This window comes from Bos grunniens, chromosome 16 (assembly GCF_055505025.1).
Source record: "Bos grunniens cultivar Pamir isolate PY7600 chromosome 16, Bosgru_T2T1.0, whole genome shotgun sequence".
In the NCBI taxonomy this organism is placed as follows: Eukaryota; Metazoa; Chordata; class Mammalia; order Artiodactyla; family Bovidae; genus Bos; species Bos grunniens.
The window spans coordinates 20,864,059-20,876,481 of record NC_141180.1 but is presented as its reverse complement, the minus strand read 5'-3'; the positions used below and the strand labels follow the sequence as shown (position 1 = coordinate 20,876,481).

At 35.6% G+C, this 12,423-nt stretch overlaps 1 protein-coding gene across 8 annotated transcripts in view; it reads left to right on the top strand.

Moving 5' to 3' along the window:
* RALGPS2 (Ral GEF with PH domain and SH3 binding motif 2) overlaps positions 1-12,423 on the top strand; it is a 163,734-nt gene that overhangs the window by 35,970 nt on the left and 115,341 nt on the right. For 6 of the 8 annotated variants that reach the window (XM_086343620.1, XM_086343615.1, XM_086343613.1 and 3 more), the window contains exons 2-3: positions 5,614-5,758; positions 11,178-11,282. Coding sequence is in view for 6 of the 8 variants with exons in the window: in XM_086343615.1 (XP_086199741.1) it covers positions 5,702-5,758; positions 11,178-11,282 (162 nt within the window). In the remaining 2 variants the exon portion in view is untranslated. Of the gene's footprint in view, positions 1-963; positions 1,250-5,613; positions 5,759-11,177; positions 11,283-12,423 lie in introns of those variants that run through there. The other 2 variants (XM_086343616.1, XM_086343614.1) reach the window with 1 other exon arrangement.

The following is a 12,423-nucleotide window of genomic DNA, read 5'->3' as shown; positions in this document are numbered from 1 at the left end:
AAACACATTGACAATCTAAAATCACTAATCATCCTAATCACAGTTAACATAAATATTTATATTTTGATCTTGACAGTGAGAACTTATTTTCAGAATTCCACATTGCCTGGATTGAAGGAATGTTACTTCCCACAAATTTTGTTTCCTTCATCTGCTTTGGGTTGTGTACATCTCATTGGCTTGTGTACATATTTTATGTGAATATCTTATCTTGAAGGTCTTGGACCTTGCTGGTAGTATAAATTCAATTGCTGTATTTATGCTGGAGCATGCCTAGGATAACAGATTTTCATTTCGTAGGCACCCTCCTCCAGCCACCATATTAAGCCCAGGCAAAGACATACAGGTACTTATCTTTCTGTACCAGAATTGTTTTGTAAACCATCTTATCACTGATTGGGTAGACTATCAGTCTCTCTGGTTTTATTATGGTTAAAATTGTGTGTGGATGGGGTAGAGAGGATAGTATATGTGTCTCTGTCCTCATCTCTTGGTTGATTTTTCTGTTCAACTGGTGTCAGAGTCCAAGCCCCCATCTCTAAATATCCCTTGTTGTCATTTTTTAGCCATGTTGCTAGAAATAGAAAGATTCCTTTAAAAAAAAAAAAAAACTACAGCCGCGCCAGCTCATCATTGCTGTACTTAGGCTTTTCTCTAGGTGTGGCGAGTGGGGGCTGCGCTCTAGTTGTGGATGGGCTGCTTGTTGCCGTGGCTTCTCTTGTTATGGCGCACAGGCTTAGTTGCCCCCCACCATGTGGAATCTTCCCAGACTGGGGATCGAACCCATGTCCCCTGCTTTGGCAGGCAGATTCTTAACCACTGAGCCATCAGCAAAGTCCTGTATTCATTTAAATGTGTATATTATTGTGTGCACTGATTATTTGATTGCCATTATGCCGGTATGTTTGTTGTTAAATGGACATTTATTTAATGTTGTCATGTAAACAACTGCTTTGTTCAATCATTCACTCATGTTTCACAGACAGGTGCTTAAGTTAGGCAGTTAAGGTCAGTATAATGTTTATGTGCCTGAGTGCAAAGATGAAAAATCATGGTTTTTCTGTTGTGTTTTGTTTTCAATTTGGGTCCTTGACATCAAGAAGCTCAAAGTTCATTATGGAGAGATACATAAATCAGTGAGAAAATAGAGCAATAGAATTTTGACAAAAGAACAGTGGAAGCATAAAGGAAGGAGACTAATGACCTCTTTGTGGGAGGCATTGGGGAGCTCATATAACCCTGGATGGAGGTATATCATAACCTCTTTCTATTTCTTTTGTAATAACTTGAACTTGTTATAAGCAAATACCCAAAGATAATCTTGTTTTGTGCTCTAGTAGAAATGATTTTAAGAGGCAACCACATTCTTTACTAAACTTCTCTCAAAATAGCTCAATATCAGTCATGTCAAAGTCAAAATTGTCTTTTTTTGTTACTCATCAGTGTTTTTTGTTGGCTGTAATTATTGAAACAAAGTACTGGGGGATTTGGGACTAATCTCTAATTTTCTTAAATAAAAATTAAAGAAGGCAGTGAAAGTTCAGCTGTCATACATGCTGAAAGTGCTGTGATATACAGGCCGTTTAAACCTTTTGCCTTCCACGTAAAAATAAAGTGTTTGTTGCTCAGTCGTGTCCAACTCTTTGCAACCCCACGGACTGTAGCCCGCCAGGCTCCTCTGTCCATGGGATTTTCCAGGCAAGAGTACTGGAGTGGATTGCCATGCCCTCCTTATTGTCATATAAAATGTGTCTTTAATATTTATTTAAAAATAAATTTTAAAGGAAAGCAAGTGCTATGACAGCATATAAATATTGAGTTTCTATTATGGTGTTTTAATTTCACCATATTGCTTTTTTTTCTTATGAAATTTATATGATCATAATAAGATTTAGGTTCTGTGGTTGAAATTGTCATTTCTGTTTTCATATTTTTTCCTTAAAATTGTCTATTTGAATTTTTTAACGTGATTATGTACAAAGGCATTAAGGTCACTTTTGGTTTTCACTGTTGTAAATAGTGCTTGTTTGAATAACTTTTAATCTATGTAGTTTTTGCTTCTTCTCCAGAGTTTTAGTGAGATTATTTTTGTTACTGAGAGTTTAAGCCAGCATGTATAAGCATATCAATTCTGTATTATCTGAATGTTTCCAAAGAAATTGCACTAATGAATTATAATTCACTATTTTCCTTATAATTGCTTAACTCTTCTAAAGTATATTTTGTAAAATTACTAAGTGTTTTTAACATAATATTCCTAATGATGATAGCATAAATTATTTTAGAAAAGAATACATAACTGGTATTATGATAGGAGATTAATTAGTGAGAAGTTGTCACTTTAACTTTACCCTCTTGGTATTTTTGTTTTGAATAAAACAATTTTCTCTCCTAAAAAAATAAAATGAAAAGTATTGGGCTTCTTGGTGGAGATACTATTGAGAAGGTGAGGAGGGGTTAGGAGACTGAATGATTTTGCCTCTTATTTAATAATCTGGTTTGGGCTTCCCTAGTGGCTCAGCTAGTAAAGAAACCACCTGCAATGTGGGAGACCTGGGTTCAATCTCTGGGTGGGAAGATCCCCTGGAGAAGGGAACAGCTACCCACTCCAGTATTGTGGCCTGGAGAATTCCGTGGACTGTATAGTCCTGGGGTCGCAAAGAGTCGAACACGACTGAACGACTGCACTTTCTTTTTTTTCTTTCTTGTGACCTCAAGCAAGGAGCTAAATCTGCATATTTCAGGTTTTGTATTTGAGGATGATACTGCTTGGAAAGAAGCAGCATTGATGTTTGGGGATTATATTGAAGCACTATGCCTGTCTGGGGATTTAAACCTTTCTAAAAGACAGATAAACTGTTTTTAGAAGTTTCAGAAGAGAATAGTAGGAAATAATTTAACTAAGAAAAGCGCTTCTGTCATGTTGGTGTTTACTGTGAATGATTGTGCTGTTTATACATAGTATTAGGAAAAGTAAATAATATTAAAGCATGTATTTGTCTTATCCAATTTGAACATTTTTGTGTGCAAAGCACAGGAATGTATTGAGGCACATGTTGTAAAAATTAACCCATGCCTGTTTCTTAGGACTTGCAATGTTTTTATGGTATTGTATGAGGCTTTGTTGTACTTGAATGCTGTTAAATACTATTGACATGTAGTACATTTGTAAGTGATTATTAGAATAAGACTTTCATTAAGGTATGCTTTGCTGCCTTTCATTTCACATAATGGATTTTAATATGACAGTTTTCATTAGGATATTTGAATGACTTTTTAATTAAATGCAGGCAGAGAGAGTGATTCTTTACTGTCAATAGTTTGCAAACGTATTAGTGTTTACTCCTGGTATATTACCTGCTTTTTAGTAAATAATAGCCATGCTGCTGCTGCTGCTAAGTTGCTTCAGGCGTGTCTGACTCTGTGCGACCCCATACACGGCAGCCTACCAGGCTCCTCTGTCCACAGGATTCTCTAGGCAAGAGTAGTGGAGTGGGTTGCCATTTCCTTCTCCGAATATTAACCATAAAATTTATTTATCTGATATGTAAGTTAGACTAAGGATACATTTCTTTTAACGATTTGATGAATTTTTCTTAACACTAGGGGGCACTCTTGATCTATGAATTTGTATCTAAATTAATCAGGTGCAGAATGTGGAATGAAATTAAATTGTTTGAAAACATTTCATTGCAAACTGAATGTAGCCTTCAGAAAGAATTTGGATTATCAAGTTCATTTTGCATAGTAGCATAAATATAAATGTTCTTAGATCCTTAAAAATAAAGTTTATAAAATGAAATACTGTAGATTGGAGGACATTAAAGTATTTCTGTGCTCTATTCCTTTTCACATTGGTTTTCCAAATGATTATTTTAAAAATCATTGTTCCTAATATATTTCTAATTAAAAAAATTCTGTCACAGTGTTTTGCTCATAGCAGGTACTTAGGATATATCTGAAGAAATGAAGATAAATTTAGGATGTGACTGAAGCCTGCTACCATTAGTAAAAATTTTTAAGCATTTGAAAACCAGCAACATGTTTTTGCTACATCTGGGAAACATATTTTAGGTATTCTCATTCATTGTTTCTGCAATCAGGATATTGCTGATGCCCACCAACAAGTGTTTTGTCGGAGGTATATTCCTAAGATTTTTGTATTTTTTTAATTAGAAGATTCTCTTGAACTTAAGCTTCGTGTGGATTCAGTAGCGAGTAGACAGAATGTGCATTATTATCACAGTGCTCTTCACGTGTGTCAGTGCTGTTGTAGGCGCTTTGCATGTGTTAGTTTCTCATCACCACTCTGTGAAGCAGGTACTTCTATCTCTGGGCACAGAAAAGGTAAACAGTTCACTGGGTTTAAACTTAGGCAGTTTTGTCCTGTAGTTTGTGCTTCTAAATCACTGCCATACATTGCTTTTCCAGAGAAAGGAAACTTAGCATTTCAGGCAAATTAGTATTTCAAGCTCCGGTTGTTAAGTGGGTATAATTTTATAACGTACAGCATAGGGAATGTGGTCAGCAATATTGTTAATAACTCTATGTGGTGACAGATGGTTACTAGCCTTAATGTGATGCTCATTGTAATGTGTAAAAATAGCAAATCCCTATGTTGTATAGCTGAAACTAACTAATAATGTAAGTCAATTATACTTCAGTAAAAATAGATACAGTTTTAAATACCTAATTGATGGACACTTATTTCTCTTCTGGAAAATATCTTAGAAATTTAAAGTTTGAAAGGGGCCTTACTCTGTTTAGAGGAAGAAATTGCCTCCAAAACAGGTAGTTACCAACATACCCATCTAGGAGGCAGTTTCTTTGTGGAAAGGGATTAGAATCACAAGTAAACGTTTTGAGTTTCAGTAAAGTAGAAAAAATATGGTAATGTGGAAAAAATATTTGACAAGAATTTCAGATGGCTTGAATTTTATTCTTGACTCCTCATTTACCAGCCTGTGTCCTCAGAGACGGTGTTTGTGTTATGACTATAATGAAATCCTCCTTAATTAGCCTTATGGTCATTGTGAAGATCAGTGAGATAATGGATTGAGGCTATTCAATAAGCTTTAAAGCCCTATACAAATAAATATATATATATATCATATATTGTGTTATTTTTATAACATGTGATATCTTTATAAATAATATTTTGTTTTTAATTATTTGTGATATCTTTGTCAACTATCAACTTGTAAACTTTGTGACTGTAGACTATCAGCAATGCTAAATTTATTCAGTATGGTTGATTTAGGGATGTCATTTAGATCTCTAAGACATTATTTTGTTAAGCCATGTGTTACTTGGCAAGAGTTTTTTTACACTTTATTTTATTAAAGCAAACACTTTAAAAATTTTTCTAACAATAAATGAAAAGTTATATCTTTGTTTGGCTGATAAGGAACATAACAGTAGCATGTATTGAACATACGTGTTGAAAGTAGCATTAATAGGATTGTCCTCAGACTGAATTTACTGATTTAAATGAAAAACAGAATTTGGTAAACTGGAAGTATTTTATTTGGGGGCATGGTGAGAGGTATGGGTTTGTTTTCTTAAACTTCCAATAAGACGCACAGTTAAAGTTTGCTGTTTATTTTTTTACAGGAATAATAATGTATTTGTGGCCTTGGACGTGATGCAATCAGTCTTCTGTTGCTATTAAATAGCGTCAGGGACTGATGTTGTGGGAAGCATGGACCTAATGAACGGGCAGGCAAGCAATGTTAATATTGCTGCTACTGCTTCTGAGGTAAGACAGTTAAGAAGTTCAGTTGTAAAATTTCTTACCTGGCATTCTAATTTTTTAAGCATTATGGTTGGTTACAGATTTTAAATCATAGCATGAGAAAAGGGTTACAGACTTTTCAGTTTTTTAAAAAACTATTTTAATTGTACCATCCATGTGTTCATTATACATTTTAGGAGTTAATCCCTACCTACTTAATATAATTGACAGATAATGATTACTTAAAACTCTTTTTTAGTTTTAGTTTTGAAGGATGCGTAGGATTTCTTTTTAAGGTATTTTCACATTATATGAACATTGAGGGCATTAAAACAAGTGGGGCAGAGAATGACCAGTTGACACTGTCAGATCCCTTGATTCCAAGCCTGTCGAAGGAGGCTGAAGAACCATTAGGCTGGAATGTTGAAAGGGCTCTTCTGGTGATGTAGCTCAGACTGTTGGAGATGAAGACTGAACTTGATGCTCATCTCTGGTTAATGGATTATGATTTTATTTTTGCCGCACCCCCCCCCTTTTTTTTGCTTTGTCTATAGATCTAGGGTACTTGCCTGCTTTCCTTAATACTTTCAGCATCTAGCGTCTGTATTTCCCCTTTATTTCATCCTTACTGTAGAGGATGAGAAAAAATGTTTGACGCTTTTACACCTTGACTTCAGAGTTCCTTGGTAATTTCAGCTTCATTTTGCCCAGCCAGCTTACGTAGGCCTTGCTGTTGTTAGAATATTCTCAGTCAGTAGTTTCAATTATTTTTCCTATGTAGATTATTTCCATATTTTTAACTCTAGCTCTGGCTTCTGTTACAAATTTTATTAAGCATTTGTGATGGACCAGGCATTTTACTTATAATATGAACAAAATCAGTTTACTTGTTTCTCTTTTGCTCTACTACTTGTAAAGAAAATAGCTCACCCTCCTTCTCTGACTTCCATCAGTAACATCACTATTTCCTTAGCATCTAAGTTCAGTTCTATAGATTTTGCATTAACCTGCTTCTCCTTTGCCCAGCACAACCATTTTCACATCACAGCAGGGAGAGTCCACTAGCAGAACATAAGTTGGAATCCTCTGTAATGTAATCATCTAGTAACATCTTGGGTCCTGCCTGCACTGTAGTGGAGAGGATTACACAGGCCAGTGACACCAAGAGATAGAGAATGCCTGGCACCAGCTTAGAGCCTGGCCACCACACCTTATCTCTGAGAGCCAGTCCTGTTCTCCTTGTTTCTACTAGTAGCATCTTAGTTTGGTCAGTTATTATTTCTTGTCTAGAATATTGTTGTGGCCTTTTATTTTGATCTTGCACTTCTGTTCTCTGCTGTTTTTGGTCCATTTGACTATAACTCAATTTTAACATTCTTAAAATACAGTTGTTATACTTTATTGTATTCCCGAACTGTCCGTGGTTCCTCATTACCTACTAACTAAATACCCATGACATTCAGCCCTGCATTTGGGACTTTTCTCAAAATGGGCTTAAATTTTCCTTCTAATGGATTTAACTACCACTGATTCTCTACTTGAAATTTATATTCTAATGAAAAAATACTACATCTTGCTGATGTTTGGATAAACCCTCAGCTTTTTCTATTTTAAATGGTATACTTTTATGAAAGTTTTCTCCTGATTCCCTAAACAGGAGCTTTCTTCTTTCTGAAGCTATTACTTTAAAAAATTTTTTTAAATCATTTTTTCCATAAATTTGTATATAGCTTTTATTCCTCCTTGAGGCATGGATTAAATATATTTGTAAATATGTCTATATTGCATGTATATTTACTTGGTATCTTTATAATCATATTTCTTAACTTTCTTAGATGTATGTGGGTATATGATGGTATATTTATGACTTTGTGTCCTGAAATATATGAAATAATATTATAGGAAACAGTACAGAATTGTTTGTTAAATAAAACAGATCATTTCACTTGTATAAAAACTTATGTTGGCTTTTTCTAAAAGTAGATGAATTTCATGAGACCTCAGAGTAGTATAATTCAGTATGTGAGAAGTAAGGGTAGAAAGTCTGCCTTTTAAATTGTCTTCCTGCTATGTCAAGAAAATAAAATAAAAAATACATATTTTTCTACCTTCTCTTGAAATAAAGATGTATTAACATATCAAAATGCAAGCTTCTCAGAAATGCGGTACCCTTACCCTTCTATCTTTACCTTTTAGACCTAACCTGTGCTTAAGCATCTGGTATCAGTAGAGGGGTGGTGAACTTTTTTCATACATTTAGAAGTGTCAATAGTTTTTTAGTCTTTCAGTGGATAAAGAATAACTACTGTGAACTTAGTGTACATTATGTCTCGGTACTGCTTAGCTTCTTATCAATACCACTGTTTATTGCCAGTGGGGAAGCAGGTAGAAGCACATCACTCAGAATTTTTTAAGCCCCTGCTACTGGTTTGTAAGAAGGAAAGGAGGAAAATGATTATTCATTTTGATAAGCATTAAGATTGCCATTATGACCTGCTCACTTCTTTTGAATGAGTTAGAAACTTGGAGAAAATTGGCAAGTTATATTTAAAATGAATGTCTTTACCTGACAGAATATATTTATTATTTGGTAGTTACTAGATTAGTATATACTGTTTAACTGATGTCTATTTGGATTATTGACATGAATAAATTTCTGTGTTAGTCTTGGAATATAAAATAACATTGTTGACATATTGTAAGCTAGTCATAGTTACAGAGATCAAATACATGGAATAAGATAAATATATGAAATCCATTTATGAGACTTTGGGTTTCTGCTCAGACACATAAAGAGCTTGGAATTCATGACTCCTGTCCTCACAGCTTGAAAAAAGCTGAACAGTCTGAAAACCTGCTCTGTTGGAGAACTGATGTCACAGAGCAAATTGACAAGTGATGCCCTGAGAACTGGAGAGAGAAGCAAATAGAGAGAATAACTGTTTACCAAGAGCAGAAATCACTGGAGTCAGGAAAGGGAAGGAACACTTACTGTAGTTGACAAGCTGCTAGAGGCTCTGTGTGGACTAGCTTGAGAGTTAGCATCTCCTGGGGGCTTAGTTTAGGCCTCCCACCCCACTTTTGTGAATTTTACCTCCAGGAGCCCCACCAGGTTTTCACAGTGAAGATCATGGAAAAATCCCTCATGCTTCCAGCTGGAGGAGGGGAAGTAACCATTTTGAAATATACTAAGGGGAAGTAATCATCCTGAAATATGCCCAGCATGTTCTTTTCTCCACCCGTCCTCAGGGGAGACTTTACCAGATCCTAATCTACCTGGGGAAAGAGGAATACCGAATTCCGAGCCCTCCAGCCTTCCTGTCTTACTTTCTAAGGGGAGTCTGGGGTACTGAGAATCACCTAAGGTCACACAGCCCAAGCGCACAGGCTCACCAAAGTAACAGACTGTAGGGTGGTGGAACATGTCTCCTCTTCCTACTTCCCATACCTTACCACCACATCAGCAGGGTTCCTGTATGATAATAAAGGATCACAGCCTAAAGAACTGCAAGGCACATATCTTATCTAAGGAGTTTCTAGGGAAACCCAGAGACAAAAACAAGGACACTACAGGAAAGTGAAGGCGCCTCTAGCCACAACAAATAATAAACAAAGTAACTCCTATCTAGATAAACATAAACTCTTACACTAAAGGCCTATTTACCTCAGTTTCTGTTACCCACTAAGTCACATCTGACTTTCAGCAAATTTTAAGACATGCTGAAAGGTAACCAGAAAAACTTAGATTGAAGAGGCAAAGCAAACAATGCAGTAAGAGACTCCAGATATGGCAAGAGATTTTGGGATTAACAGGCTGGGAATTAAAATAGCCAAGATTAGTAATGTTAAGAGCTCTAATGGAAAATAATGGACAACGTGTAAGAATAGATGTGTAATATAAGCAGGAATATTGAAACTCCAAGAATCAAAAGGAAATGCTGAAAATCAAAAACGTTGTACCAGATGACTTTGATTGACTCACCAGGAGACTGATGACCAGCAGACACCTAAGGAAAGAATCAGTGAACCTGACATGAAGACATGTCAGTAGAATCTTCGCAAGCTGAAGTGCAATGAGAAAAATAGAATGAGGAAAACGGAATTCAATATTCAAGAGTGGTGGGGCCAGTGACAAAAGGTGTAGGGTACACATAATGGAACATCAGAGGAGGAGAGAGAGGAAGGAGCAGAAGAAATATTTTAAGTAATAATGGTGCAGAATTTCCCAAGATTAACGAGAGATCCCTTCCTGTGTAATGATTTCGATATTTAGTTGCTACTGAAAGGGTCACAAAGAGTCTGACAGGACTGAGGGACTGAACTAAACTGAACTGAAAGGGAAGGAAAAAGTAAAAATGAAATGTAATGACAAGTGCTCAAAACTGATGTATAATAGCTGTTAGCTTGACATACATATTATACCTCTGTAATTGAAACTTTGGTTAATTTTTTGTGCCATTTACTGTAGCCTGATATTCTATCACCATTTAACAGAACATGATCTGAATGTTCTTATAGTGCTTTTTCTTTGATTTCAGTCAATGATTTGCAAAATGCATCTTTATTTTGTAGTACAGATGAAGTGGAAATTTAACAGAAATAAGGTTTTCAGAGCCAAAAGCCACCTTTTGTTCTACATATGGCAACAACAAATTAAAATTAAGCAGTAACCTTAAAGCAGAAAACACTTAAATTTGTACTGTAATAGAAAGGGCAGTATCAATTGTACTATCACAGACAGACATTCACTTGACAGATAAGACTGGGTCATTTATTATTTAGTTAATGGAATTTTAAATGTTTTCCTGTTATGTTAGGAAAATAATTTATCTTTTTCTTAATAAACATCAGTTTTAAAAATTATAGATGAGTGTATCCCCCCCCCTTTTTTTTAATCTCATTTGAAAATCATTGAACTTGTTAAAATCTTTCATTTCTATTGGAAATGATAGGAGGTCAGGGTGAGGAAACTGACATACAGAAAAATGACTTACTCGCAAACCTAAAATCTAAAGTTGAAGTTAAATTTAGGAACTGACTTATTTGAAAAGACCCTGATGCTGGGAAAGATTGAAGGCAGGAGGAGAAGGAGACGACAGAGGATGAGGTGGTTGGATGGCATCACCAACTCAATGGACATGAGTTTGAATAAGCTCTGGGAGTTGGTGATGGACAGGGAAGCCTGGCGTGCTGCAGTCCATGGGGTCACAAAGAGTAGGACACAACTGAGAGACTGAACTGACTGACTGAGGCTAAATTTTACATTGCCCGACCCTTTTTCTAGTGCTCTTCCAACTAAGCAGTCTGTTCCGACTAACTTTTCTACAATTTGTTAACTCAGTATTCTTAGCTTCCTCAGTTTTAAAGCCAGTCTAGTTTCTGTGATATTGACTGCAAGACAATTTTTTAGTGGCTTCTTTTTTTTTTTTTTTTAATTTAACAGAAAAGTAGCAGTTCTGAATCATTAAGTGACAAAGGTTCTGAATTGAAGAAAAGTTTTGATGCTGTGGTATTTGATGTCCTTAAGGTTACACCAGAAGAATATGCGGTAAGTCTTCCACCTCTTGTTCTCCAGTTTTTGCACATAATTTACATATTGGTACTATCCAATTAGAATTTGTAGGCCCAACAGAGGAGATGTTTAAAAAAAAACAAACAAACTGGATGTGGGAATCAGTGGAGAGAGTAGCACAACAATGGAGCAAGCAGAGGAACGAAATGGGGAAGATGGAAGAAAAAAATCCACTGATACTTTTAGAGAAGCTTTGTAGGTTACACTATCAACTTGAGAAGTAATAGTAAGCCTTTATGATAATTGCTTTCGTCTCTACCTACACCTCCTCCTCCAGCTAAATGTACTTTACTGACATAGGTAGGAAAGAAGTACTTTTACTTTTTTGTAAATTAAAAAATTAAAGTTGAAGGCATTATTGCATTTTCATGAAGGATACCTAAAAAAACTTAGTTCTTAACAGACAAGTGTTCATTTATTTGCGTTATCTTTTGCCTTTGGCTTGTTAGCAGCATATACTGAGTTCCTGATATTGAACTACTCTTACATTCCAGGAATAAACTTTGGTGTATTGCTAGATTTTGTTTTATATGTGTAGTCACAAGAGGGATAGGTCCATAAGCACGTGAAGACCTTCAGTATGAGTTGCCGCTAGTGTAGAGTCAGTTACTTTTCATAAGTTGGGAAAAAATACCCTTGTATTATTACCACATTTTATATTACTGTTTGAGTAGGTATGATTTAATAGTCACAGCAACACCACTGCTTTATAAACCAGTAGATCCAATTTTTGTTTTTTGTTTTGATTTAGTGTATGTATTTGGGCTTCCTTGGTGGCTCAGGTGGTAAAGAATCTGCCTGCAATACAGGAGACTCATGTTCAGTCCCTGGGTCGGGAAGATCCTCTGGAGAAGGAAATGGCAACCCACTCCAGTATTCTTGCCCGGGAAATCCCATGAATTAGAGGAGCCTGTTGGGCTACAGTCATTAGGGTCAAAAAGAGTCAGACACTACTGAACAGCTAACACACACAATGTATGACCATGTTCAAACTTTTAAAATTATTTGTTTATTTTGTAACTTTACCCCACTTGTCTCACAGGAAAATATAAAAAGGCATGAGATAAATAGAAATAATTTTATTTTATGGTGTAAGGACTAAATTTTCATTTTTTTA